This window comes from Manacus candei, unplaced genomic scaffold, assembly GCF_025592945.1.
Source record: "Manacus candei isolate 608988 ecotype Guabito, Panama unplaced genomic scaffold, ASM2559294v1 h1tg000050l, whole genome shotgun sequence".
Classification (NCBI taxonomy): Eukaryota; Metazoa; Chordata; class Aves; order Passeriformes; family Pipridae; genus Manacus; species Manacus candei.
Genome location: NW_026138098.1, coordinates 22,370,742 through 22,396,046, shown reverse-complemented (window position 1 = coordinate 22,396,046; position 25,305 = coordinate 22,370,742). Strand labels below are relative to the sequence as shown.

Genomic DNA, 25,305 nt, shown 5'->3' with positions numbered 1-25,305 from the left:
GATGATGTTAAATCCCCCCGAGATGACTTTTTATTTTAAAAGTTGTTGGATTCCTTCCATAAACTACGAATTCTGAAGAATAACATCATAAAAATTATTATACTGGTCTCAATTACATTTCCATTCTTATCAAGAGTATACTTGTTTAAATCCACTGGCTTCAGTCAAGCTATTCCAAAGTTATCCTAGTGTGTTGACAAAACAGAATCAGACCTTTTTTCAAAAAGGTTTCTGAATCAATCAAATTTTCAGTAGTAGAGGGGCAATGTTGGGCAACTGTTCTGTGCACTATGTATTCTTTGCAAACTTATATTTTTATTTCTTGTGCTGTGGTTTTACAAATATACATACATGTATACGTACATGTATAATATAGTCAAAGAATGTTTCACACTAAGGATAATATTTTAAAATTTTGATAATATAGAAGTATGCCAAATATTACTTAGCTCTGAAATCAAAGCTGGATGTCAGTCTATAGAAAATCATTTGCATTTACCTCATGAAAACAGGCAAATCTGAACAATATGAGGACCTTTAGGCAAACTCCTAGAAGTCCAAGGTCTTTATTTAATTTGTAGAGACATTTAGATTAAGATCAAAAAATAATGTTTGGAATTAATGTCTATATTAAAGATGAGGGAATGGCTTTACAGAGCCAGTTTGGCTCAAATAGAAACAAAAGGAGGGAAGTATCTTCACTAAGCCCTGTGGTCTCTAAAGAGGAGATAAAGATGCCATAAGGTCCACTCACACAAGGACACATAAAAGAGGACAATTCCTCTTTTGCTGCTCTCCGTGTCTCTATCAGAGTAGTTCTCTGATAGCTGAGACAGTTGTTGGCCATCTCTTAAGGCTCATGCTGGGCTTCACAAGTAAGAGAGAGAACTGCTAATTCTGTAGGTATGTGCACCAAAAACGAATGCAGCTTTCAAACCACAGCCAGAAGCTTTATGAGATTCCTCAGTACATGAAAGCTGCCAATGAGATTTTTAAATTGACAGGTGGTTTGAGCCATTGACCTCTGCTTTGATACTGACAGAGGCAAATTGCTCTCAGCTCGTATTTGGCACTGTACCATGCTTAATGAAGAGCTCCTTCTACCTTGGGATTTCTTTTCCTTGAGAATGGTGTAACATCTTTATAGCATGGTGATAAGTAATACACATTTGCTGTGATCATTCTGTCACTGCTTCATCACACTACTTTAAAATGATTTGTGGCTCCATTTCATACTCTAGTACTTTTCATGTAGTATATGACTAAATCATAGCAGATTACTAAGTCAATACATTTATATTGATGGAAGCTGAAGAAACATTGATTTTACACCTTCTCCTATTCATTTGTTATGAACTCTCTACCCAGTTCCACTGAGTAGACAGATTCTAGGGGAAAGATTTTGCAGGGAACAATGGCAGCAACTATCAGAACAGATGCTTATTGTTTTCATTAGTTACGGTGTCAATGACAAAGGGGAGTTCAAACAGAAGGCAGACCTACTCTGGCTAAAGAGAGCAGGATGGCATAAAGGAAAGCATAAGATGGTAAAACTGCCCATTTTTCAATCTATTTATTGTCATTAAATATGCTTTGATTATCATTATTGCAAAGGTTCAAACTGGGGCTGACTAGTAATAAATAAATGTTAATTTAACGAGCAACTGAACGCTCCCCAAACGCTACAAACGAAGGCTGTAATTCCATTAAGAGGACTCTTGTGACATAAGCCACATCAGCAAAGCTCAAGTGATTTGTCAACGTCGTAAGAACATGGAGGTAGAACCGCAACTTCAATTTATGGATATTTCAGGGATTTATAACCAAAAATCTGTGGTACCCCTGAAAACCACAAGAGGTGCTGAGATGCTACAAAGTAAATCATTATTGCTTAAACTTCTAAAAGGTAGCAGTGTAGCTAGAAAGCAATAAAGGCAGAAATGTGATAGTATTGTTTAGAGAAGTGTTTTTAGCATAAAGGTACCTGCAGCAATTTTAAAACCCAGTTTCTCATTCATGCATTGCACCAGCCTGAGTGGTAGATGACTTGACGTCTGCAGTAAGAGGCAAGAAATTCAGAGATATTCCTGGTGCCAACTTAATAAAAACACATTTTGACTGAAGAATGCAGTGTATTTCTTGCTGCTAGCTGTTAGGGTGAGCTAGTTCTCCTTGGAGGCCAGTGGCTTCATGTTCAGAAATGCCGAACTCATGAATCAACTCACAGAGTTACAAGTGCCCAGAAACTTTGTGTCTTTAAACTTTTTCACGACTTTAAGGCTTCAATACCTTCAGTAGTTAGACTGGTTCTAGTAAAAAAAACCCAACAGATTTCTTATTTTCTACTTTTACATGGAGAAATACATGAGGGGTGATTTGCCAAGCTGGCATAATTATTGAGAAGGAATTTCCTTACAGTCTGTGAGTTATACCTCTGGAAGAGAGTGCCTTTGTGAAAGACCTTTCAAAATATCATAAGAGTCTAACAAACTTCCCAATGTAAAATAAATCCTGCTTGATGGGGTTAGTTCTCATTATATCCCACATTTCCCACTCAGTCAAAACACTTGCTTCAACAAAACCACTGTTCAGTCATGTTAATATACTGGTCACAGAGAAGTATGGGGAACTTTGTCATGGGAATCTTGTTCTCTGCTGTTTGAATAAAGGAACTATGCTTCCAGGAGAGTATATTATCACACTGGGTGAATTTTTTAGTTAAGGGATTAATTTTGAAACATTTTACTACAAGGATGCTAAAATCAAAACATTATATGTACTGTTGCCTAGGTAGTAAACAACTGATAAAATCCTCAGTCAAAGAAAAAAGCTAGAAAAGCTTCTTTCGGAAGAGAATATAACCATTCTGTTATAAAAATTCTGTCAGGACAATAACACTGCAGCTGGCTTGATGCTAGAACCAATAGAAGATATGTATGTTGAGCAGCATTGCCAACACTGCTGAATAGGGCTTGCTGGTAAGGAGACAATAAAGAACTTTTCCTGTTGCAAATATGTACTTTGAAAACACATGAAGAGTGTGATATGGATAAAATACAGACATTTCCCTCAAATGAAACACAGACCAAATCAAAGTCCAGTATCCTATTTCCCACATATGGTAAGGAAAATTAAATGACACCATGAAGAAGGAACCAAAGTACATAAGACTAGAATCAGCTGTGTATCTAGACTGTTATGACTCCCAATTCTTCCATCTGGACTAAACTCAGGAAAATGTATTCTCTGAGGAGAAAAAACGATCAATTTATTATTTATGGAGTGACAGAGGAGAACTAAGATATTCCAGAAGCTAATGGAAGAACTACAGATATTCTAAAGCTCATGTTGCTTTGTGTCACAGGAGAGAGAAATATGGTGCAACAAGAGCCTAAGTTCACCCAACAATACTCAGGTAAGTGTCTGACCACAAGGGGAGTTCAGACAGATTTGCAACTGCTGAGCTAACTTCCATTGCAGAGGGAAAACCAGCTGTGGTCCTTTCTTTCCCTGGCAGTGAAAGAGAACTGTAGAATGCACTGTCCTGCATTGCACTTGTACTCCATAGGAAAAGCATCTGATGACTCAGCGTTATTTGTGGGGCAACCGAGGAAAATAATATATATACATCCATAAATAGGGTACAGGACCTTTGTTAAGATTACCCCAAATATACAGAAGCTTGCTGCATCCAGACACATTATGTCAACACTTAGATTGACAAAGGAGAGTTGATCCTTTGGATCTCTCTCCTTGCTTTCCTCCCTCTCTCCCTGAGTTTAACACTGTCCACATAATTTTTCCCTTTGAGAAAGGAATCTCACAACTGATCCAAGACCAGCCTGACAGGATGTGCCTGAACTCCTTACACTGCTGGTGAAAGGCAGTAGTTTGGAACAGAGACTGATGCAGCTTACATAATTCAGGATATTCTGAATAACTACCAAAGTCAATGTTTTAGGCCTTCTACAGAAAAACAACAGCTATGACAGTACCAGGGAAAAGGATGTCATTTAAAGAGGAAGGTTTTTTTAGAGATCAGGCAGTTCTTAAGGCCCTGATTATTTAATTGCAATAGTCTTCCCGCAGGTAAACTAAGAAAGAACATAAGAAGGATTATTAAAAAAAAAAGTCTTGATTTCAAAATGCCTAAAATCTGAAGAACTGGGAATAAATACATGTATTTACATGGCTGCCACGGAAAACAAAATAGGCAAGATCTCTCTGTTTCCCCCCCACAAGAACAGCAGCTTACTGGCACAGCTGACGCACAGAGCAAATGCATACAAGGACAAGCACTTGAAAATGATCTTATTTATGTTATAGTCACTGTTACCTACTGCTTCAAATTTAGTCTTGTTTGTGATTTAGCAACAATAGAGAGTGACAAGCATGCCCTAAAAGGTGTATGAATAATATGACCTAATGTGTTTCCCTCTATTTCTGTCCTTTTTGATTCATGAAAGCACTGAACTAATGAGTGAAAACATTCCTATCTTCAGCCAGATTTAAGCATATACTGAAAATTTATCATTGGTTTAAGTGCTGTATTAAGTAAGGATGGAATTACTCACATGCTTAAGATTAAGCTTATGTTGAATACTTTATTGAAGTGGGACACAATTCTGAAGCTTTAATTTGGTAACACACTGCTTGTTATCCCTTTCACAGCTACAAGACTGAGCCCTGCAATTCTATTTATAAAGTCTCTTTGGTAATGTTTCCAGTAAATTAGTGACTAATGGAGCTCCTTACAGCTACTACGTACTGGATATTAGAGCCTTCAGGATGCAACAGTGCATCGCAGAACTACATGGATGAAGGTTACAATGAATGACAGAAATCTTGGATTAGATTGGTTTTTGGCTTATATTGAATAATTTTTAAAAACAGGCATAGACATAACATCCTCTTTTTTCCTTAGAGCTTGTGCCAAAAAAAATAGTAAGTTTGCAAATGTATATTAAGCAATGCCAGATATTTTCTGGGTTTGTTTTAACAAATTAACCCTTTGCATTCTTTTCTGATGTCCAAATAATTGTATTGGAAGCAGATGTTCTACCAAAATTGACATGATCAAAGACATTATGCTCACTTATTAACATACTGTTTAATATTCACTACAACCTGTTTTAAAGAACAACAATGTGTTAACATTTAAGCCAGGAGGGATTTCTGTACACTATATAGTACTTGATGCAGCTTGTTTATGCAACAGTCTGACAGATACAATTAATCTCATGAAAACGACCAGAGTACAGCATAACGGCACATTATTTTTGAAGTAACAGAACACACTTTCCCTTTGGAAATCAGAACTTAATTAAATCATATAACTTCAGGATGCAGAGAAAAGCTGTAAGAGAATGAAGCTCGTTTTGAAGGACAGCTGAATGAAAAATCAGTAGATTTTATACAGAGAGAATAACAGGATAATCTCCAAACAACAGAAAGAAGTAAGAAATACCTCCAACAAACGCATCTCCAGCTCCATTGGTATCCACAATTTCACTCTGATCACTCACCAACACAGGGAAAGTAGTCACTTCATTTTCTGTAGAGGAAGGGAAGAATAAAACATGAGTTACTTGGAAATACAACTCTGAAAAGCACAACAAACAGTGAAAATCAAAACAATTCAAAACTGGAGCTCTGACCTTCAGCATGGTAATTTGGATAAAAATAGATTTGGCTTATAATTCTGTCTGTATTTACTGCATAGGGATATGGAAACACATTGACTCAACCTATTTGTTGTGGGCATTTTCATTATTTACTTCCAGCCTAATTTATTTTCTCTACCTCCTAATGTTAAGGACAAGAGAAAAAAAAGTAAACCAGAAGGAACAACATAAAACATCTGGGCATATGGACAAGACTAAGAAAAATGTGTCCTGCCAAAAACAGTGCTTCCTATTGGTTGCAGAGAGGTGATGTAGCTTCCAGAATGGCCAGTACAAGCCTCCAAAAGATCAACAGAAATTGCTGCACTGTGAAAATCAAAATATACGTCAATTAACTAAAATAAAGCTGTGAAATAAAATGCAGAAACAAGTGTAAATCAAAGTGCTCTCAAATTACCTCTTTAAAAAAACCCCATATATGTAAGAAGCCTTACAACTTGCCATATGACTAGGTTTGGTTTCAAGATTTCAATCACTTCACCCCCTTCCTTGGTATTTATTTAAAAAACCCAACTATTTCCTTCAGCTCCCTGCCCTCTACTGGCACTCCTTAAACCTATTGCAATAGGTGGATACTCAACATCTTCACCTTCAATTCACTGCCACACCACAGTTCAACATAATTACACCACTTAGGTATGATAACTTTAGAGTTCTAGGGTTATAAATTTAATATATGCCACTAATTAATCAGCTATGGCTTTCCAGGTGGTAATGTCATAATGACGTGATAAAAATATAATTACCACCTTGTCACAATACCTTGTTAAAGTGTAAATTACCCCTGTAACGGAGCCAATGGAAGTTCTGCCTCTGGTAGTCAGTATGCATTAAACTGTCTCAGAGCAAACAGATTGTCCTTTGGCAGACAGTAGGAATTACAAAAAGGGGAGGGGGAAGAAAAGCCTGTCAACCAGCGAAAATGAAAACCATCAGAGTTGTTTTCTCTTAATTTTTGGTAAAAATAGAAATAAAATGCAAAATAGATCTTCCAGTCGCTGAAACCTGCAGATGAGTAGTTTCTTCACTGTCCAGCAACAGAGCAAATCATAAAAATCGCTCTTACACTGATGTACACAGTAGCAAACAAGGAAACCTAGTTTGGAAGGCATATAAAGAATTCACAGTCTCAAATCAGGCAAGTCTGTGTATGCTGCAGAGGTACCAGAAGGATCCTGGTTTCTGTGAAATGCAGTGTATCAGCTCTACTGCTCTTCACCATCTGCTACTAAGTGAACCAGGCAGATATAATGATGCTGCCTCCAGAGGGAACTGTTGGCTGGCCCACCAGGAGGGGAGGGGAGGGGAGCATTAGCAACAACCATCCATGAGAGGCAAAGGAAAAAGGGTAATGAAAAACATAAGATGAATATTCCAATTAAAGAACAGGTTTCAGTCAGTTCTCAGTGCATCCTACTCTCTATCCTGTTAAGAAAGCTATTTAGAAACGTGCTTCAATGCTGTGTTGTGCTCTTAAGATAGTCTTCAAGAGCAATGTTTTTTAGTAATTTTAACAGGATTCATTTGAATTGGAAATCAAGGAGAGGTCTTACATTAAACTCTGCCAGACGAGCAGAGTGTATTCATCCATTTCACAAGAAGGTATATTGATTTGCTCTAGATAATACTAAAACAATGAACAATGTGATGAGTCTGTTGAAGCCACATTGTAATAAACTAACCTGCTTCCATCCCAAGTGTGCACAGGCACACACAGATGTTCTACGTTAAATGCACAGCAGACAATTGCATATGCATACAAATGTCTGTGTTTGGGCACAGAGAGTGAATAATGCACAGACATTGTATTTTGAATGCTGTAAATGGGACTTGGCATCAAATAAGATTCTATTCAAGCAAACTAGTACAAATGAAAGTTCTCACCATCGTCTTTTTCCTTTCTTTTCCTCCTCTGTCTTGATTCCTTCCCTCAGCTCCCTCTAGTACGTGCAGGTAAGTATTGCACTATGAGCTCTTAGTTTATTCTTTCTGCAGTAGATATAATTGTTTGTAACTGAATTAGTCTAAAACCCCAAATACCATCAAGAAATTTGTCCGGTGAATAGTTGTTTTTGAGTTTTTTTTCTTATTACAGTTTTCCATCTCTGGGTCTTACATTTTCTCTATATAACTTTATATATATTTTCAAGAGGAGCAATAATCTCATATTTTGAAGTACTGAAGTTTCAGAAGGAGCACATACCACATTACAAGGATATTACTATATGCACATATCCAATAGGTAAGTTATCTTTCTTTAACCTTAGGAGAACTTCTTCTAGCACAGTAGAGTCTACTACATTACAGTTGACAATAATTTATACTGAAATATCAACAAAAGAATACTGAGGTTTAGGTTTTTTTTCCTTTCCTTCACAATAAATGAAGTCAGTCAGAATTAAAGCTGCCACTAAATTACATTGTATTTAGGTGCTGTGTATTAGCACCTAAATAGCTAACTCCTCTGACTGAACTGTGTTGTGTAACAACCAGGCACAACAGGGTGAATTACGATGAAGCAGAAGTCTCCATTCTGAATATCCTTGCTTTTGTGACTTTAATTTTGCTTTAACTTCATTTTTGATCTGTTATGGTATAAAACTCCCAAATCCATCATAGTGAACATTGAGACACCTTGGCTAAGTACACTGGTTGTCAGTGGCCTTGCTTTTCAAAGTCAGTTCTGATTTCATTCATCATTCTGAGAGCTTATGAAATAAAGAATAATTACGTAAGTGTTTTGAAGTCCAAGTGCCGCTCCTCTGGGCATAAAATCCAGTGTTCTATTTTTAAGCAACAAATATCTTCTGTGATACAACACATTCCACTCGGATATCATTTCCTGGAAGCCCAGAATTGTGAGTGCAAATTGCGACACGGTGACTATAACTAGGGAAATTTTAGTAACAAGCAATAATAAAATCTAAAATTTTGGGACTTTGATTCTATTCTCAATGACTTTACATTAGTCAGGAAGTCAACTCTTTCAGAATGATATAGAAATAATCCAATCCAAACATTAATGTAGTGATTCCATAGGCTGAAGACAATATTCACAGACAAGTCAGAAGGATTCAGCTCATTGGTAAATTCAGTTATTGCTAATCTCTTGCATTATGTATACAAACATGTGAAATCTATATTTATTTTCCTCAGGCAAAAATATGTGCTAGCATATCTAACTTAAAACATTTTTGTAGGTAAAACAGTCTAGAAAGATGATAATTGGAGAGCAATATTAACTGAAAAAAAACAGTGCTCCTTCCATTCTAATACATTTAAGTTCCCAAATGAATATAAGCCTATTTCACAATGTTAACAGAAACAAACGAACTCTGATGATAGCTGCAAATATTACAGGTCTGTCTTTAAACCAAATTAGAATCACAGACTACATGTCTACTCTTAGTACAGTAATAAACACCAGCAAGCAATCATTACATCCAATTAGGCTGAGTACTTTCCTTAACTGGGTCATTTACCAGTCTCTCTTGCTCTTAAAAGTAGATTAAATGTGTAAACTTACATTTAATTACCTGTAACAGAACTCTTATGGGCAACATGTTGGAGTGTCCTTAATTTTGTTTTAAAATAAAATAAAAGGAAGAAGGGAGAGCTAAAATATATACAAAAAAAGGTCTAGCTGTTTCCTCAAATAATCTTTTGATTTTGGGCTGGTAGTGGTAGTACAGATGCTTACAAGATGGAGTCACAGTCATGTTTCTTTTGTGAGCTTTAACTTGTAAAAAAAGGAACAACTGTGAAACAGAATTCTGTCCCATCTCCTCCCCACCTCCATCCTCTCTAATTTTCTTTAGATCAGGGGCCAAAAAACAGATAAAAAGAAAGAAAAAAATGAGACAGGAAGAACTTAACAGAACATAGAAACCTGAACTCAAAACCTATAAATGTCTCTGGGCAGCTGTAAGGTAAGTAATGAGAAAAGTATTTGAAACTAGCCCATGTCTGTTTGGATGATCCTTTACTCTCACCTCTCTCCAGAAGGTAAACCCCAGAAGCCTACAGGTTCTAAGTCTCTGTACCTTCTTCAGCACATCAATACATCCTTAAAACCCTTAGTATAACAACACTTTCTCCTGTTTTGTTCTACAGTAAAACACTGCTGCTGTTCCTGTTCTTCCCACCACAATTCCACACTGGATAATGCACGTCAAACAGATACCACAGCTGCCCCACCACTGTCCAAAGCTGTCAGGCAACGTGGGGCAGGGCACTGCACGCTGAACCCCCCTTAGAAATCCTTAAGATTTCCAGTGATGATGTATTTCAAACCTGGCAGAGCTGATTCAACCTGTCACTTCTAAGCAAACAGAAGGAGATCCTGCATTTTCAGGCTAGGACTTTGAGACAGTGGCACTAGATGGACACTCTGGCCCTCCTGGCCCTTTCTGTGTGCACGTTAAGTTTGCCTTGTTTTGCATGCCAACATCTCCTCCATCTAGGTCTGTGCACTGCTGTTGGCCTGGTGCTGTAGCTATTTAGGGCTTGTCAGAAAAAGAAGGAATTTATTTCTGCAAGTCAATAGAGTTGAATAGCATAATAAACAAGATGCAAGTCAGCTGCATGCTTTGGGATTTTCTACCAAGTATTTTAATAATGCACAACAAATGATGTGGTATTGTAACGAATGCAACAAGTACCCAAGAAATATTTATAACTAGTAATGTAGAGGTTGTTCATCCTTTATCCCTATAATAAACAATGTTACCCTAAACAAGTTACAGACCAGCTGTCATTTACAATGCTTTAATGTCTATAGTATAATACAAGTAATACAAATATTAATCGATTTCCATAATAAAGGACCCAAGTAATGGGTCTCTTTTGCAATAGGACTAAAATTCTTTCTGTAGCTGGCTAAGCAAAAGTGTTGGTCAGGATGCAAAGTGCTGTCCCTCAGAGACAACTAGTTCATTTTCAGTAGAAACAGAGAAAGAATATGATGCCAAAGACTTTGAATCTTCTGTGGCTCTACTCATAGAGTAGATATGGTCCTATACCTATCCATGGGGGGAATGACAGTGTGCAGACCCCATTCTCCCTGTCTTCTATGAGGTAAATGAGACTTGTCTTCCCTTTACAGCTCTCCTCAGACATACACATTGTACCACTATCTGGTCAAGAGCATTTTTATTCAGAAGACATAATCATAGCAACTCATTGAAGTGTGATTCATAGGATTAGAGTTAACAGGGGGATGAAGGTTCATCCAAAGGAACTTGTACACTCATACATATCAAATAATAGCAATGATGTGAAATTAAACACTATTTTTGCACACAGCATGTATCCTCTGAATCCACGTCTGATCCTGTCTGCACTCCTGTTAATTCAACACCACTCCTTTGAAATAACTCTTGATTTATACCAGCACGAGATCGGACTCAGAACTCTGTATCTAGTTACAATTGTAACAAATGTAACAGCATCAACTAATGACTCATCACCTTCTATAGGCCCAAATGTGTTTTATTGGACTTCGTCAAAGGTGTGGGACAGACTTAAATGTCATTATTCTATATATCATCACTTGCCAGTGCCATGAGTTGAATCTCTCAAATTAAATCTCTTATAATAAATTAATATTAAATAATTCCTAGAACAAGTAAACAAAACACTTTGGATAAAAGATGGAGAAGCAAGAGGTCAACAGAAAATACTAGTTCTGCTTCAGTTTGTCGCTAATATAACATTTTTTTAATATATATATGTGCATACATATATGGAAAAACTGCCCTAAAGAACAAGCTGCTGAATTTTTCTGGCATGTGTCACAATGTTTAAGGTTTAGAATGGCAATGAACTCTGTTGAAAAAGCCTTACAAGCACACAAGAGTATTGCCATTTGCCCGCCAGGCACAGATTTCAGAGGGAGCTGAAACTGCGCCCACTGAACTGCCAGCAAACACACTCCTCTAGCTCGGCATGGCTGCTGGAGACATAAGGTAGCGTTCAGAGCTAAATCCTCTTCCTGGGATTCCTGTCCGCACTGAGAAAGGGGTTGAGGACTCGGAAAACGAAAAGGGTGTGAAGTCATAGGCACCAAAATTAAGAAAAGCTCCTGCAGATACTTCACTGATACAACACGGCGACTCTCTGGGGAGTGCTATGAAGAGCTCAGATCAAAATCGGTCCTGCAGACAGGAGAGATGGGTTACAATAAATGAAACCCATGAATTGTAGGATCCCCCAGTCTCTATCGAGAGCAAGCTCTACTGCAGGGAGCTGAGTCACACCAATGAGCACAGGGTGAAACCAGATCTGGCCTTGGATATTAACAAATATAAAGCATCTCGTTCTGCACTGTAAATCCTACATGTATTGGTTTGACCACTGTACAACTTATTTGATCCTCACATGTAAAAATCCAAGCAACATCCCCCTCCCAATTATTTTCTGAGCTGTATATGGAAATATAAACAAATCTATTTCTACCTGTAAATAGATAGCTCAAGAATTGAAAACACACAGAAACAGATGACAGCTGGAATATCAGTGTCCAAGGTAAGGAATACATCACATACATGTGTCCAAATTACACCAACACGTATGTTCTAGCTCACACGTGCTCTTCAGCCTCCTGAAACCTGGCTATGGGGACTGTGCAATAATGAAGCACCTTTCAGCTCAGAAATCAGACTGTGCACTTCACTTACTCTTTGCCCTGACCCACACACTGTCAGGAAAGCCTGTATGCTTGTACTCCATGTCATGGTATCCTACAGACACATTTGATACCACTGCATAACTGGGCAATCAAAACATTCTCCTATGGGAGAATCTTCTGACAACTATCAACCTATAAATCAGGTCAAAGCAACTCCTACCCAAAAGCTTATCAGGGCATTGGCTAAAAACAAAACAAAATGAGAAAGAGAGAAAGAAAAAACCACATTATAATTTGGTTTTGAGTAGGACAAAAACTGTTTTCTGCCTCGCATTTTTCATACATTAAGCATATTGCCCTAGCGGGGTAAACACACCTGTCAAAACTTGCAAGCTTTCTTAGCTATACCTCAGTTTCAGAGTGGTGAACACAGAAATCACATCATTTAAATAAATGCCATGTTACATGACAGCTTTTTTTATGCTACATGATAATCTGAGAAGCATGGGTTGTCAGTGGAGGCAGAAATGGGCCCAAGGCATTTCTATTTCACTTGAGCATCAGTAAGACTGAAAAGAGAAGGAGTGAGCATTAGGTCACTACAGAGCAGCTCTGAAGGAGCTTTTTCTTCTGGGAGAATTTATATTTAGTTTCATAAATAAAATCAGTCCATTGGAATGAAAGAGACAGCCTTCCCTAGAAATATTACTAAAAATAAGTTAATGTATATCTATTTCTCCTTAAAACAAAATTAATTTGTTACTAACTGGCCATTTCAGAGGTAGCTATACCATAGAAGTTCTACTGCATTGCATTTAAAAATTCAAATTACATGTAGAATTTTCAATTTTTCATCCTTTTAACTCAGAGCTAAGCTCTAGAACTTTTACAATTATATTTTTCTTCTCATTCAGTATTTGTAAATTCCATGTTGGCTTTAGTTAGGATCTCCCTAGACTACTTATTTATTTTTCAAGAATGAAACATGCTTACTAAATGAATTTTCTCAGGCTTTAGCAGGTTTTAAATCTATTAGAAGATGTCACTGCAGTGGAGGCTGAAGTTTGTTCTAATCTCCATAAGAAAGTATTCTGCTCTTAAAAATCCAGTTAAAACAGAGCAACTTCAAGGTTTTTAATGGAATTCTGTAAGGGTTATGTCAGTCTAAGAAAAGAATCTGTCCCAAAATGCAGGAGTTTATATATTCCCTACATTAGTTGCAGATAATTTCTTAGATAATTAAATACCCCAAACTATGCTCTCTGTAGTATCATTTTATCAGTTTGAAAGTATTCCCTAACCATTGATGAAAACAGGATGGCAAATCTACCACCTTTTACAAATAAAATCAGATACATTTTAATGTAAATTACGCAACCCTGAATTTATACAATTATTGACTACATAGTGTACTAAATTCATTTGGATGCAGTTACTGAAATAGCAGTTTTGACAAACAGCTTCTGGCAAGGGTTCTTCAATCATATGTTTGTGCACCAAGGCCTTGAAAGCATGGCAGTACACAGGTATACTCGTACACAACAGGCTTTACAGGGACTGTCATTTAATGTAAACTCCAATGATACAAAGTCAGGCTGCTTGACACAACCAAAATAACTAACCTAGCAGAAAAATTAAAAATTTTCAGCCTCTGTCTCTGCAGAACCTTGTCAAACTCCTACCATTGCCTGTCACTCTTGGTTGTTTCCTTTAAAGTATTATTTCTGCAGTATTAAATTGCTGAATCATTCAATTTAAAGTCAGTTCAAAATTATACACAAACCAACACACTGATCTTTTTAGAAGCAATAAAACATTTTACAATGAACTTTAGTTGGCGCATCCAGGCAAGTTCAACTCATGATCTTTTAAACCTAATGTGTATTCTTGGGTCGTCAAGGTCAGCACCAAGGTATGTATTAGAAGAAAAAAGTAAAATTCCTGCCCTGAAGTTTCCAACCTGAAACACAAGACTGGTAAGCAAGTAAATAGATACATATAAATTAAATGTGGACACTCTGCTGATACAATTAAGTTATGAAAAGTTGTGAGGAAAGTCAAGAAACAGATACGGCTTTAAAAACTAGACAGATATGCAGGAAAAACCTCTGGTTAGCCTACAGAGTGAAATAATTTGAACTGCAACCTAAAAATGCGGGGAAAAAAAATGGAAAAATGCTTGTTACTTGTTCCTTTGAGAACCATTTCAGTAGAAAAAATATACTGGCTATTTAGACAGTTTGACTGCTTTTTTTGTCATTTTTTCCTAGCAGAAATAAACCCAGATTTAAAAAACCAAAAAGGCTTTCAATTTAACATTTTGGAAGAAAAACTTTCCTTTTTTTAGGGAAAGAAAATTAACTTCTGTAACTCTTGACTTGCCAAATCCATACTTGTACCAAGCTTCTACTCATCTTTGCTGCTTACTGTGTAAGCACTCTCTTTTTCAGCCCATCCTTCTCCATTGCCTGTTGATTCTTGATGATTAAAGCAATGACTTAAGTGTTTACTGGTGACAAGGAGGCTGATTGTAGCTAGTAAATTTGGATTTTTATGCCAACAAACACTTGGAAGGCTTAATTTTTTTCCATATAAATACAAATCTGATCTGATCATCGCTACTTGGTGGCAATGGAGTCAGGAGCAGACGGTGCCAGGAAGGAACAAAGCTGCTTGGGAGCAGACTAACATTTGGAGCAGGTTTTTCTGCTGAATGCACTTGTCAAACTCGACCTTTGAGCCTGTATTGGTTTATTCATCCAGTCTCCTCTTTCTTTTTTCTGTTTTTATTCTGAAATGCCTGTACATTTGCACATTCAGGGCAAAATGGGAACAGCAGTAGCTGTTCCTCCTGTAGCTCTAACCTTTCATGAGCAGGCCTCTGGTTCCTTGTTCACCCAGAGAATCCACCAGTGCCCCCACCTCAATGGAGAAGAGGGCTGGCATTCCCCACCAATGTATCTCATTCCAGCAAGTGGAGTGCTTCAACCCCAGCCTATCCCTAGAAGTTTGGCTTGGCCTTGTAGAACCAAACCTTGTTTCTCTTTGTTATTGACTTTTTGAATATATTTTCATTTCTGTATTGATTTCCCTAAGCCATTGGAGACTACAGCTTCACATGCTCTTGTCTTCTAGACCAGTGACGTGACTCCTTCAGAAGCCAACACACAATACACATCCAGTACAGATATCTAACATGATTTACTTTGTTCCTCCAAACATGTTTTGATTGCACACATAAAAGACCAGTTTATGTTTTCTGTATTCTATTTTTCACAACAAAACAACAGTGCCTTCATTTTTGAAATGAAAATCTAAAATCAATCCTTAGTTTTTTATATTTGGGTTTAACCAAATATAAAAATGTCAGTACAAAAAGGAGATACTTATAGTGCATGATGCACCAGAGATTAAAAGAAAATTGCATTTTGAGCACTCTACTAACTAAAGTGTTTAAGTGCTCACAAATGGATTTTCATATTTTTGTAGTAATTTACAGAGGGTAATAAGTACTGTAATCTAATCCACCACAATTACATAATTTTTGGCCAACTTGCTGTTTATAAATACTGCAAGTATTAGGTTATTAAATTTTTTACAATTAGGTGACGAAGAAAGCTGTTTATTGCCTTCCGTTATACCCTCTGTTAATAAGATCTTTGTTGCAGATGTTCATGTATGCTGCATTGATGTTTAATGGTGCATGATGCTCTAGGTGGTTCCCATAACCTTGCTTTGTCTACTATGAGCTGACTCAATTGATATGATAATAGAGAAAAGAGGTCTGAAACAAGCTGGGCTGTACTGGCACAATTTGCATAACCTTTAAATTTGCCATCACTTGATAGCCAACTGCTCCTAAAAAATTCTTATTCAGTTGTCAGCGACGACAATGTACTGTAGGAACAGCATTCAGCCATTGGACAGGTGCGGAGGGAAGAGAGGGCATGCACAGCTTATTGCACTTTTATATTCTATCAGAAAATGTACTTATTATCAAATTTATAAAGCCAACAATTTGGAGTAGAGTTCTGTGGTTCCATTTGTGATCAACTGCTATCAGCCACAACACATGGCCTGGCATCTTTTCAGGTTCACAGTGCAATATCACAGTGTCTCATTACAAGGGACATAAATATTTGGTTCCGTAGACTCTTCTCTGATTTAGTTTTGACTGCTAATCACGGGGGCAGGCAGAAGAATCAGGATGGATTAGGAGAGCAGTGGGGGGCACAGGGTAGCAGACTAGAGCAAACAAAATCAATGTAAGCAATCTCCCAAACTTTAAATCTGGTTTCAGAGGACTCTGTGTATTCTTTTTGAACAAACATTAGTATTATATCATTCACTAGGTATAGCCAAAACATAACAATATAAAAATAGTCCGTGTTTATTCTGTTCACTAAATCTGCTGTCTGTACATACTCTATGCCAGGTCTGCTTACTTTACTGACTTTATTATTCATAACAAAGAAAACAGCTATGGTGAAAGTAAGCCAGAGCCTACTTTCATTCAAATGGGATCAACTACATAAACATTATTTTTGTGGTATCCAAAAGTTTATATGTTAACTGCCACTTCATATTCTATATTATGCTCAGGTGTGTCAAGGCCAGGTCTTTGGTACCAGACTGACAGGTACAGTCTACTTTTCAGATATGACATTTAACCAATTCCACTCTGCATTATCTCTGAAACCTACTGTGGAAATCACCGAGCCAAACTGATCATAAAATCTCACAATTCCACTTTTAGACAATTAACCATTTCCAAGCACTCCAATTAACCTCCCACGCCCTCAGTGTTAATTCTAGATGTTTTGTCATCTCACACAGAATAAATCCTAAATCCCCAAAGTCAGGCAAAGCAGGACCCATTCAAACCTCCCTCTTTGTCTGCTTTTTCCACTAGACAGGATCTCTGCTCTGTCCCTCCTGGAGCTAAGGATTTGTCTTCTATTCAGCCATCTATTTCCCACAACTTTCATTGCCTGCAATTGGATGCTACAGCAGAGAAACTTCTAATCAAAGGGTCAGTTCCTGCAGTTAATTTTCATCCAGGGACACCATACATACCTACATTTTACTCTCCTTCCATTCTGTGCAATTATTTTATAGGGACTATTTGAGCAGGTGAAGATTAGAGGCTTGAAAACCTAAGTTCCATCATTTATGACAAAAGCATGACATGGATAGCTACAATTTAAACTTTTCTACAATGTTCATTCAACTGTAATCACAAGATGGGAAATAAAATCTCTAAATTAAAGATGATAGGCTACAAGAGTCTGTAGGGCACCTTCTGAGCACAGATTCTGCTGTTCAAACTCCTCTGTGATGATTTGCTATGAAGGGAACTGCTACCTAGTAAAAAACAGGCTAACTCCGACAAAATAATGGGAAAAAAGAGATCTCCTACAGAAGATAACGTGCCTGGGTGCCAGTGGTCAAAAGGTGGAGTTCTTTATGCCCCTTACTTGTGCCATACAACATAGAAGACACCTCCAGGTAAAATGTGTTATCAAATCTTTCAGCGTACATAAAGTTCGCTTCTCCTATAACCTCTAGGAAGACTCCAAAAATGGAATCGCAGATCCCAGACAAAGTAGAACACACAAAAAGACACATGGATCAGTATAATCCATTAATATTCATGAATGTTTTAAGTTCTCCATGACCATAATCGATATCCAATGAAGTTAATGAGATCTTTCCATTGATTTCAAAAGACACAGGGGTGAGCCTCACAGACAATAACATCTCATTCTCTCAAGCACTCCAGCTGATAACACACACTTTGATGATTTGCTACCTACCCATCCAGAATTCCAGGGATAAACAAAAGGGATGCTATCTTATTTCAAACTGGTTTTGCCAAATGAGCAGTATATCATTATAAAAGTCCATATGAAGCATTTAGTACCTTTAACTGAGGAGCAGTCAAGGCCACAGCAGTTAGGGGTGTTGTTAATGCCAGCATGAGATCCAGAAATAAGACCTCCATTATTTATTTAAGAAGGAAATGTAAAAACCCCCTGAATGTGTCATCCTCCCAGAAGGTTAAGATTTTGTTTTGTTTTAACTTTGGGCCTCTGGAAAGCAGCGATTAAAACTCTTATGTCTTCTAACACATCTAAGAGCATCCAATAGATTTAAACACTGATAGGTAGAGTTTTAAGTTCAAACTGGCCTTGACCTTGGGCAGTATGACATTATCTGAAAACCATTAATGGTCTGAAACTAAAGGAAAAGCTCATTAATAAAAGCAAAACCATATAAAAGTACAAAGGCAAAAAAAAAAAAAGGAAAGAGAAAAAAAAGGAAGTTTTATTAAAAGTATTGATCATGACCTAGGGCACTACAGACATTGATCTCCCCACAACTCCACAGGAAAAAAAAAGTTAAGGCAACAAATTATTGATCTCTTATGAAACCTGCTGAACAAGCCACACATTTAATTTCTTACAATGAAAAAAATAATCACACCAAATTAGGATACAGAGAAAATCTATTTCTTAAAAATTATTGGTAAAAAAACCCCTATATGATTAATTTCAAAAAATAGCCACCCTGTTAGTATGATTTGACCCTAAGTGTTGGGAGGTGAGAAGCCTATGCACTGTAAACCTTTAAAGCACGGGTTTCAGATTTCAACTCATTAAAGCATATGCTTTTAAGGAGAAATGTCCATTGCTGAATATTGCAGCAAAATAGAACGAATGCACAGAAAAGGACAGTGCTGGACTTTAAACTTCAAGCATAAATTTAATTAAAAGTTTCTGTGATTATTATTTTCTGTGAAGCAGAATACTGTAGTTTTGGATTTTCTTCAGTTTGTTCAAAAAGTCAGAAAGATATTTAGACTGACAGAACACTGTAGCTCTAGAAACAGTCTCTGAAAAATTGAAGGTCACCAGAATTCCCTCTTTGGTGTACATGGAGAGGGGTAGGTGTCATTTTCAGAAAACAGGGATAACCTTGACAAAGTTGCATTAATTACATGCGTATGAGAAAAGCATAAATTAAATTTGGAAGGCTGTCATTAGTTCCAGTGCTTCCCAATTACTGAATGAACAATTCTGCTGTCTCACTATTCTCCTAATGGAGATAACACTGGTGGTTTTCAGCACATGAGATGTTAAAGAGTTGTTTCCCTTCTGATAGTATATCAATGGCTCTGCCTCTGTATTTGCTTTGCAGACATCATTCTACAGTATTATCAGGTGATACTGAAGCAACTTGTGTTCCAACTTTGGAACTACAGCCTTTGTTGCTAGATGGAAGTTCAAAACAAAACACCATGTTTTATGACTCAAAGAGAGGCTCCACAGCAACATCAGCCACTACAGCTTGCAGATACATCCCTGTCTCCCTCTATGGCAAATGCCACATGCACTCCTCCCATGCTGGCACCAGCATCCAGACCCTGCCAGGAGCTAGTCCAGAATGCTCCACACCTCACTAGGGTAGCTTTCTGCCAGTCTGTGCAGACTGCTGAACTGCCCCATGTGGGTGGAGAAGTGCTGGCAGGGTGGGGGAAAAGTAGAAGATGGAAATGTGTGTCCTAGGAGGAGCATTTATTTTGGATTTTTCTATCAGTTTAAAATTGCCAGGAACCCCAGTCTCAGTATCTTGTGCTCTGAGAACCATGTAGTCACAGAATGAGTAAGGTGAACCCTCTTTCCTTCCATGGCTGCCCAGAACAGTAGGGGTCTGCCTTGGTAACCACAAGGCTTAACTGCTACCATTCTCTCTTTTCAGGATTTCTGGTAGGTAGTTCTGTTGCTCCATAGTTTGAGCAAACGGAATAATATTGTACTGATGTAACGTCTTCTGTACAAATACCTCACAATTCACTCAGGTCACCAGTAAAATGATACCAGTTTTAAAGTATTACAGCCATGTATACAGGAGACACCAGAAATTTATGATGAATTAATTCTTTGTGGATGCTTTAACGGCGAAAGTCTAATTTCTACAAAAAAACCCAAAAGAAAACCAACTAATCAACCAACCAAAAAACCCCAAACAAAACCCACAAACCAATTTAAAAAAGCTACAGTGCACCTAGGTACTTTCTTTCCTGAACAAGAATGTCCATTTGGGATTTAATGGCACCTGAATCAGTAGCTTACTGTAAATTTAATTCAATTTTGCTCTCCAGAGTCAAGCAAGGCAGGCCTCAAGCGGTTTAAGAGGTGGCCTGACCAAAACCCCCCTGCCTAAGTCCAGTTTCAATGTTAACTGTGTGCACATACTATGGGGTAGCACCTCCAGGCTATAGATACCATTTCTGAGGGGAGTTCTCCAGTGCATCATGTGCCATCTTCATGTGAGACATTTCGATTCATTCGGGATAGTAAAAACAAAAGTTGAGTGTGAAGAATGGCAAAAGTGTCTAACATTAATGGGGTATAGAATTCTTTGTCAAGCAGTGTAAAAAAGGTGCCCATTTAAAAAACAACTCTAGCTTTAAATACACAGTGATGGGCTCTAAACCATCTATTACCAGACCATAATGAAAATTTGAAGTTACAACAGATAATTCTATGAAAATGTCAGATCAATCATCAGTGGCAGCCAGAAAAGCAAATAAAATGTTAGGAATTATTAAGAAAGAAATATAGAACAAAGGAAACAACAAGATTAAACCACTTTGTAAATTTCTCAGGCACTTGCAAATTGAACATTCTGGTCCCCCATTCACAAAGAGAAAGTAGACCTGAAAAAAGGTGCAGTGAAGGGTGGCTCAGGGTGTCAGAATTATGGATCAAAACAGAACAAGTAAACAGAATAGGAAAAGAGTCTGGAATAAAAGACTAGTGCAGGGGACATAAGCAAAAGATCTGCAAAATCAAAAGTAAAAAGACATTGTACATGGAATGATTGTGGATGAGCTGTGCAATACAAGCAGCTGGAGATAGCCAGGAACATTCTTAAGTGCCTGAATCCAAACAAATAGAGGAATGTATTTCTTTACATAACACAGAGTCTGTGACACTTATTATCATAAGATATTATGAATGATAAAATCCTATTTTGGTCTATTAAGCACAAGGAAAATATCTCTAGTTCTCAAATTCTCAAGCTACATTTTGCTGGAAGCTAGGGGAGTGTAACATGGAACTATTATTATAGATTTGCTCTGGTTTTATCCTCTTTTACAAGCACCCACTGCTTTTCACTGTTGCAAACATCAGGTTAGACAGACCTTTGGTGTGCCTCAGTCCTGCTCCCAACTCTTTCACTCTATATTGCTACCCCAACATCATGTAATTTCTACTACAAAAGCAATGGATTTGTCTATTAGCAGTTTTGTCTCAAAGAATCCTTTTTAGAATTACGGTATAAAACCTGATGTCCTACATCAATGTATCTGTATCTGAGAAACAAATACAGAAGTTCTCTGTGTAACAGTAAATATTCCCTGGCCCATATTTATTGTCCTTCAACAAACATGCATTTTCCCACAGCTTAAAGGGGTACTTTTTCCTCAGAATGCCAGAATGTAAATTCATTGTAGTGCCTGAAATTTGAGCTAAGTTTAATAAGAGGCACAGTTTTGCCTTGAACATTCCTTACTACTAGCAATTGCACATGGAAAGGGGATTTCCCAGTTTCACACTCGATTTCTGGGCTAAACTAGCATAACACTGTAGGCTAGAAAAGACATTCTTTTCTGAAATCAATATGAAATTACTAAAACACACACATGTATCTATTTATATATGTGCATACGCATCCTTTGAGATGCAACAGCTGATACACTTTTAAGTCCAGTCAAGATACCTGTATTCAGGAATTTAGGTTTTAATAATGTGTTTCAGCTGTCTAATAAAATGCTCAGTCTTCTACTCCCACACAGCATGAAAGTGTGAATGGTCTCAGTTACAAAAAGGTATTACCAGCTTTGCTATTCATTAATCCCTATAAACAAACATTCATTATTAATTTAGATTTTGTGGTTTCCTAAGACACAAAAAACCTAATTCTTCTGGGCTTTCTGGCTCATTTGTTATACCATTAGGGGACTAAAATTTCCTTTTCTTTTAAGTTCACTTTTGGTTTTGAAACTTTTCTTTCCATTTGTGAATATAAATAGATAGGGAAGAGTGAAAGTGTGTAATCATGTGAAAAAGAGAGTACATGGTAATATAATTCGACTACTGTTTCCCCAGGTCCAAGGCACTATTCTTGTTTGTGTAAAGCACATGAAGCCTAGCTGATAAAAAAAGAGCTAGTCAAGGTTTTCCTGTCTGGAAGGCTAAGCATGAAAGCTGTAAGCAAGGAAAAAAAATAACACCTTTTCCTACTTCTTAGAGAAGAACATACAATACTCAGTAACTTACAGAAAGAGGAGCTGCAAACAGACCTACCATAAAATGTCAACAGTGTCAATATTAATAAATACTTCTGTGTTTTATAGATAGGCTCACAAGGTAACACGCTGCTCTGTGATTGCCCCACAACCCGTCAAAGAAAACCTACTGCCCTCTGTTTGGACCAAGCTGTACACTTGAACATCAGCCCTTTTCATTACCCCGAAAAGCACAAAGCATCATGCTATCATGATCTAAGAATGGCTCTTAAAACCTCTCATTTCTGTAATTATGACAACCCTTCTCAAACAAATGCTTGAAAAAAATCTACTAAAATATTTAAGATCTAACAGATCCTTACAAAGTAAAAGAAGCTTCATCATTCATAAAAACATACTATCATTTGTCAATATTTTAATTTAGATTAGGTTTTAGTTCTATCCAAACATATAAACTTTTAATTTATGAACATACCTGTATATATTACCTTAAAAATGGTTGTACTGGGTGACACCAACATCTATTTAGCTCAGTATTCTGTTTCAGAATAACACCTAGAGGCAAATGCCTGGTATCACTCCAGTATCAAAAGCTTGGTAGGCAGGCTCTAAAAGCTGGTAATGTTGCAAGTTTTATTGTGACATATTAACTTGCCTACACTGCAAATGCTGTTTAATTTATGGAATAGATAAAAATAACAATAATAACACACAGAAATTCACAAAACTCTTTTTTTATGTAGTACGTGGTAGGTGCACTAATAAATTTTTAAGATGAACCTCTGTCTTTTTACCACAATAGCCAGCACTGCTAATAGGTTCCCTGAAATATCTCAAGTAATGTGTCCCAAAAAATGAAGATATAAGTAGTTAGTAAGTCCTACTTGAGCTGGCTTTAAAGCTTGAATCCTCAGAAAAATCCACTTTTACTGCCATATTCTAACAAACGAGGTTATTACAAACATGACCTTAAATAGAGGTGGTCCTGCAAACATCAGGGGTTGAGGGGGGAAAAATGGAAAATTCTGTGTTCATCCCTGAACATGCCAGATTTCATCATTCATAACTTGAAAAATGCTGAAGTGATTTTCTTCAAATTTGGATTGTTTTTCTTTCCTCTATTAAAGCTATAAAACAAGCCAAGTTAAAGTTTGTAGCTTCAGCTGTTCCTGAATTATGCAAATATTTCAATATAAAAGTATGTTTTTCCATTGCTGAGCTGATTTTGCTCAGACTTTCTGAAGATTTCCCTTTGGGCCAAGACCAGTCATAAAACGTATCTGACTAAAAGTAATTTGCTTAAAGTTATGAGCAACTCTGTAAAAGGGATATCTTTCACAGCATTTGATTCTGACAAATGTTATAGAACACATATAGATATGACATATATGTTCCTGCCAGAGCTTGTGAGTTTTGGTGCATTTTTAAGAGCTCCAGCTGCTGAAAACAGGAGATTGCATGTGTTCATTAACTCCACCTGCACTCTCCACTTAGGTATTTTTTGTGGCTACAGAAAAAATATTGAAACATGAAATGTATCCCATAAGCTTAGTCAAATCTCAAACCTCAGTCAAATCCAGAAACTTAGGCCTGGGAAAAAGGATATGATGGAAGAAGGCTGTGATATTGGGACCAGAGTCTTGATAGCCAAGTAATTCCTAGTATGGATGAAGAGCATCCACACAAGGAATTAACTCAGTACAGGTTCCTCAATTAAAATTCTCTGATAAGCAAGTCCATAGATCCCATTTTCAGTTACCAGTCCCTTTACCAAAGCATAATCCTCCGTACTGAAAGGTTTCATCACAGATGTGTCTCACAGGCTGCTTTTTCCCAAGAGAATTTTATCAAAATTCAGTCATGTTGGGGACCAATGCTAGAAAAAAATAAAAAGTTTTTCTCAGAGCTCACTTTGAAGGTCACTGAGAAGCTCCAATGCCTTCAAGTTTTTCAGTAAAAAGATAAAATTTGGCATTATCGAAAAATGCACCTCCAATTTCCCAGAGAAGATGCAGATATTCCCATCCCTGGAAACATTCAAGGTCAGGCTGGACGGAGTTTTGAGCAACCTGCTCGAGTTGAAGATGTCCTTGCTCATTTTGAGGGGGTTGGACTAGATGACCTTTAAAGGCTCCTTCCAACACAAACCATTCTATGATTCTATGACACGAAGAGGAGACGGTGATTATCTGCTTGTGCTCTGTAGAGTCTTATCAGAAACCAACAGTTAATTCAGTCAACAGCTCATCTGCATCAGCTCTGTGTGCCAATCCCAAACACTCCTTTCCTTGCCTCTAAAACACACTGATCACACTCAGCTTGAATTTGAGCTTGCCTCTTCCTTGCAATTATTCCTACTGACAGAGAACAGGAAGGAAGGGGAGAGAAAAGGGGCCTTGGGGCTGGAGGCTGTGACGGAGCAGATACGAACAGACAGCAGAAAGACCCAATGCGCTCTGTTATAAAGACAGAGAAATGTTTCCTCTGAAAACACAAATAATTCAGACAGACAAAGAAAGTGGACTGACAAATGGGAATGGCTTAGATTGAGGCTGCTGATGCAGTTACTGCTTCTCACTGTTTCCATGATGTGACCCAGCTGCATGGACCTCTAAGTTGCCTGTCAATCCATTCCTGAGTGTCTACAGCTCATTGTCTGTTTGAGGTGAGCCACT

At 37.4% G+C, this 25,305-nt stretch overlaps 1 protein-coding gene across 3 annotated transcripts in view; it reads right to left on the bottom strand.

Annotated features, from left to right (window-relative positions):
- ADK (adenosine kinase) overlaps positions 1–25,305 on the bottom strand; it is a 276,047-nt gene that overhangs the window by 12,940 nt on the left and 237,802 nt on the right. For all 3 annotated transcript variants that reach the window (XM_051800961.1, XM_051800963.1, XM_051800962.1), the window contains one exon: positions 5,468–5,554. In XM_051800961.1, the coding sequence (XP_051656921.1) occupies positions 5,468–5,554 (87 nt within the window). The remainder of the gene's footprint in view (positions 1–5,467; positions 5,555–25,305) is intronic.